This window comes from Lycium barbarum, chromosome 4 (genome assembly GCF_019175385.1).
Source record: "Lycium barbarum isolate Lr01 chromosome 4, ASM1917538v2, whole genome shotgun sequence".
In the NCBI taxonomy this organism is placed as follows: Eukaryota; Viridiplantae; Streptophyta; class Magnoliopsida; order Solanales; family Solanaceae; genus Lycium; species Lycium barbarum.
Window position 1 is genome coordinate 1,918,215 of NC_083340.1, and position 3,839 is coordinate 1,922,053.

A 3,839-nucleotide genomic window follows, 5' to 3' on the forward strand; every position below is an offset into this window, starting at 1 on the left:
GTCTTATAGAAATTTATACTATATTATATCAAGTTAAGATAGAAAATAGAATAAGAATATAACGATTAGTAGATTAATAATATTACAACAACAATAACAACATATCCCGTGTAATTTTACAAATAAGACCTGAATAGTGCTTTATATCATCTTAGAATAATCAAAATGACCAGAATAACCTTCATTTTTTTCTAAAGTAAACAATGATTTATATTTTAATACTTAAATTACAATAACTACATAATTCCTAATTACTACATTTTTTTGCATTATTAGTCCATGTATGAGTAACTATTTTCTAGGCCAAACGAGCCCTAAGCACTCCCTCTTTTTAGCTTCTTCTTCTTCCTCACCACCTCCCCACTCACCCCTTCATCCTTCCCCCTTACGTAACCATAATGCAACTTTGTAGTAGTAAAATCCTCTCCTTTGTCTCGTCCAAGGTTGCTACTACTACTATACACACCAACTAGCAAAAATATAGTACCAATGTTATTGATGTGACGAGTAAGACATTATAATTAGAATGATGGCATCAGATAACGGAGATGATAAACCAAGAGATCTCTTTCCTAAGAGAGTTCTTAAATCTTACCATAGAAGACAGCAAATACATCAACGTATGACTACTTCTTCTGATGAAGATCAAGCTGGTTGCGGCGGTTTTGTTTCTAAAAAACGGTTCCGCGTTAGAGAAAAAAATGAACCGATTGATAAAAGTTGTAAAACTGAGTCGAGTTCGAAGAGTAATAGTAGTAGTAGTAGTAATGTTGTTGTTTCAACCTTTGAAGCTCCACCAGAGAAAGAAGAATTGAAGTACGGAGTTATATCGATGATAGGGCGGAGAAGGGTGATGGAAGACGCTATAACGGTGGCGTTACGGGTGGCAAATGACGAGTTTGTGTTTTTCGCGGCATATGATGGTCATGGAGGGTCTAGGGTTTCACATGCATGTCGTGATCGTTTGCATTATTTTCTTGAGGAGGAGTTATTACAGAATAAGAGAAAAGCGAAGAATAATAATAATAGTAATAGTAGTAGTAGTAGTGTGGATTGGGAAAAGGTGATGGTGAAGTGTTTCTTGAAAATGGATGATGAAGTGATGGAAGATGGAAGTGGGGTAGGGGGCTATGAGGTGGGGGGTTTGGAGGAGGTGGGGTCTACGGCGGTGGTGGTGATGGTCGGTAAAGAAGACGTGGTGGTGGCTAATTGTGGTGATTGTAGGGTTGTACTTTGTAATAGTGGTGTTGCTATTCCTTTGTCCAATGACCACAAAGTTAGTATCATCCTACATTTCTGTCTTTATAATTTATCAATAGGGTACGTACTTAGAATTTTGTAGTGAGTTTGTTCACGTTATCGATCTCAGATTCAAGTAGAAGAGAAGAGTATAAAGAAGAAGGATCGCAGTAGATCAAGAATCAGCGTAATTTATTCTTCTTAACCAAAAGCACTATATGGAGACATCTTATTTTAGGTTTAATTGTCTAACTAGCTCAAAATTTATTGATCTAACTAATTTATATTCACGCCTATTGAATAGTCATTAAAAGAACAGCGTTTCCTACGAGAAGTTTCTACTTTTAGAGTTTGAACTCAAAAATTTTGAATCTCATCCATCCCATTATTTCGTCTCATAACCTAACATGTCACTGTTATCCACTTTTTGCTTAGTTCATTGTTAGTGGTCATACATAGTGTGTTTGATGGATATGCGTATATGAATATTTTGCCTATCTTTACTAATATGAATTATTTGTGCATGTCTTTTTTATGTAGCCTGATAGACCAGATGAGAAGAAAAGGGTAGAAGATGCAGGTGGTAAGATTCTACATTGGAATGGTAGCAGAGTCCAAGGAGTCCTTGCTACTTCAAGATCCATTGGTACAAAATATTCTCCACTTCAACAAATTCATATCGTCTCTCCTCTCTTTTTCCCCCTCTTTTTAAATTTTGCATTTACTCAACATATATTCACTGACAACACAAAAGAGATTACACTATTAATATATTTCAACAGATAGCTTACCTTTTTTTTGCAACTTGATAATCAAATTTTACATACGGTTACTTGGAATTATCTTTGAGTTTTAAGTTATTTGTGCACTGATTGTATAAATATATTTATTCAATCGGGTCACCTATAAGGTAAATATAGATAAATCTCTATATTAAGTATTAATTGGCAGTCCGGTAACACTGGTAATTAATCTTGTATCACACAGGTTAATATCAGTGTAAAACTTATTTAAATATATAACTTTCTGCACTAGTTGTTAGCAAACTATTTCAAAAGATTTAATTGGCAGGAGAGTTGAGCAAAACTTGTCATAAGTTGAAACAAGTGTCAACGACTAATTGGCCCATTCGAAAGTTAGCGGACAAGTTTCGATGGCTAACTGGCCTAGTTGGAGGCTATTGACACGTGTCATTTCCTCAGAAAAGTGGGTCCCATCTAATACACTTCTATATCCCTCATTATGTCGGCATCGTTTTAATACCAAGAATTAATCTAATCATCATTCAATCATATCTCACCTTCTTCGTAATTTGTTGGTTTTGTTATCTAAATATTTGTTATTCTTGGTCCCTCCAATATACGAAAATTTGTTTAATCCTGAGAAACACTTTTACACTGAAACAATATTGGATTTTTTTATTTTAGTTCACAAAATAAAAATAAAAAATAGAGGACTCTTTCATCTCACGTTGGTTTTATATTTATTCAATTGAACAGGTGATCATTATCTAAAACCATATGTGATACCAGAGCCAGAAGTGACAGTGCACAAACGAAACGAATGGGACGAATTCCTAGTAATCGCGACGGATGGTTTATGGGATGTTGTGTCCAACAAGGTAGCCTGCGAAATCGTGAAAAAATGTCTGGACGGACAAATTCGGAGGATGTTCCCCGAAAGAGATAGTGCGGCGGAAGCCGCCGCACTTTTGGCCGAGCTGGCCATTGCTAAGGGAAGCAAAGACAACATAAGTGTCATAGTAGTTGAGCTCGATAAAATGAGTGACAGTAAAGTTTCCTTGTGATCTTATCCTAAGTTTTTATCTTGTTCAATTTTCCCCACATTAGTGTTTTGTTTGTGTTAATTCTCTTTGGTGTCTAGTTGCAAAGGTTGAGTGACAGAATTGGTTGGCAAGTCCAATGTTGTACAGTTTGAGAAAGGTGTTTTAGGTTAGTTGAGAATGATGACACCAATGTAAAGGTACTAGAATGTTTGGGTTTAGTCTCATATTGCAATAACATTTTGTTACTTAAACCTGAAAATGTTCATATCGATAAGATCTTAAATTTGATTAGTCTCGTGATGAAGAAAAATGTCTTTTTCAATGTTGAAAGGTATCGTCACAGCAACCTAATTTGTCTAGTAAACAATTTTGGGCTCCCTAATATTTAATTTACATGTACGTATTTAACTTCAAATGTTCATATCGATAAAGACCTTTTAAATGTCTAGGACAGATTCAATTCATCTCGTGATCTTTCAAGGTCTACAGTAGATTCAATTCATCTCGTGATGTAGGAGAAATGTTTTTTTTCGATGTTGAAAGGTATCGTCACAAATATTTACTTTGTCCAGTAAACTACATTTGGGGTTCGTAATCTTTAATTTTACGGTTGGAAGATACAACATTTAAAGACCTGGAACAGAAATTTTCATGTGTAGACAATTAAAGGGTTAGCAAAAGAGACATGCCGGCGAAGCTACAATATTTGTCAGAGGTTCAGACTAACTCAATATTTTTTACTTAGACCTTGTATTTGAATTAGAAATTTCAATAAATGTGCATAAATGTTTAACTATGAATTCAGTAATTGAAA

At 34.8% G+C, this 3,839-nt stretch overlaps 1 protein-coding gene across 2 annotated transcripts; it reads left to right on the forward strand.

Moving 5' to 3' along the window:
- Positions 1–290: 290 nt before the first annotated feature.
- LOC132634795 (protein phosphatase 2C 51-like) lies at positions 291–3,276 on the forward strand. 2 transcript variants are annotated; one of them, XM_060350880.1, is made up of 4 exons: positions 291–1,276; positions 1,370–1,426; positions 1,780–1,885; positions 2,739–3,276. In XM_060350880.1, the coding sequence occupies exons 1-4, from the start codon at positions 527–529 to the stop codon at positions 3,044–3,046; spliced, it is 1,221 nt and encodes a 406-aa protein (XP_060206863.1). In that variant the 5' UTR covers positions 291–526; the 3' UTR covers positions 3,047–3,276. The 2 variants fall into 2 exon arrangements, with proteins under 2 accessions (XP_060206863.1, XP_060206864.1); XM_060350881.1 differs by lacking the exon at positions 1,370–1,426 and having other exon boundaries at positions 295–1,276.
- The last annotated feature ends 563 nt before the right edge of the window (positions 3,277–3,839 follow it).

Excerpts from the sequence above, each read along its gene's own strand:
- LOC132634795 (XM_060350880.1), top strand. The coding sequence starts at position 527 with ATGATGGCATCAGATAACGGAGATGATAAACCAAGAGATCTCTTTCCT. Across the intron at positions 1,277-1,369 it reads CTTTGTCCAATGACCACAAA|ATTCAAGTAGAAGAGAAGAG; the intron begins GTTAGTATCATC and ends TATCGATCTCAG. Across the intron at positions 1,427-1,779 it reads GCAGTAGATCAAGAATCAGC|CCTGATAGACCAGATGAGAA; the intron begins GTAATTTATTCT and ends TTTTTTATGTAG.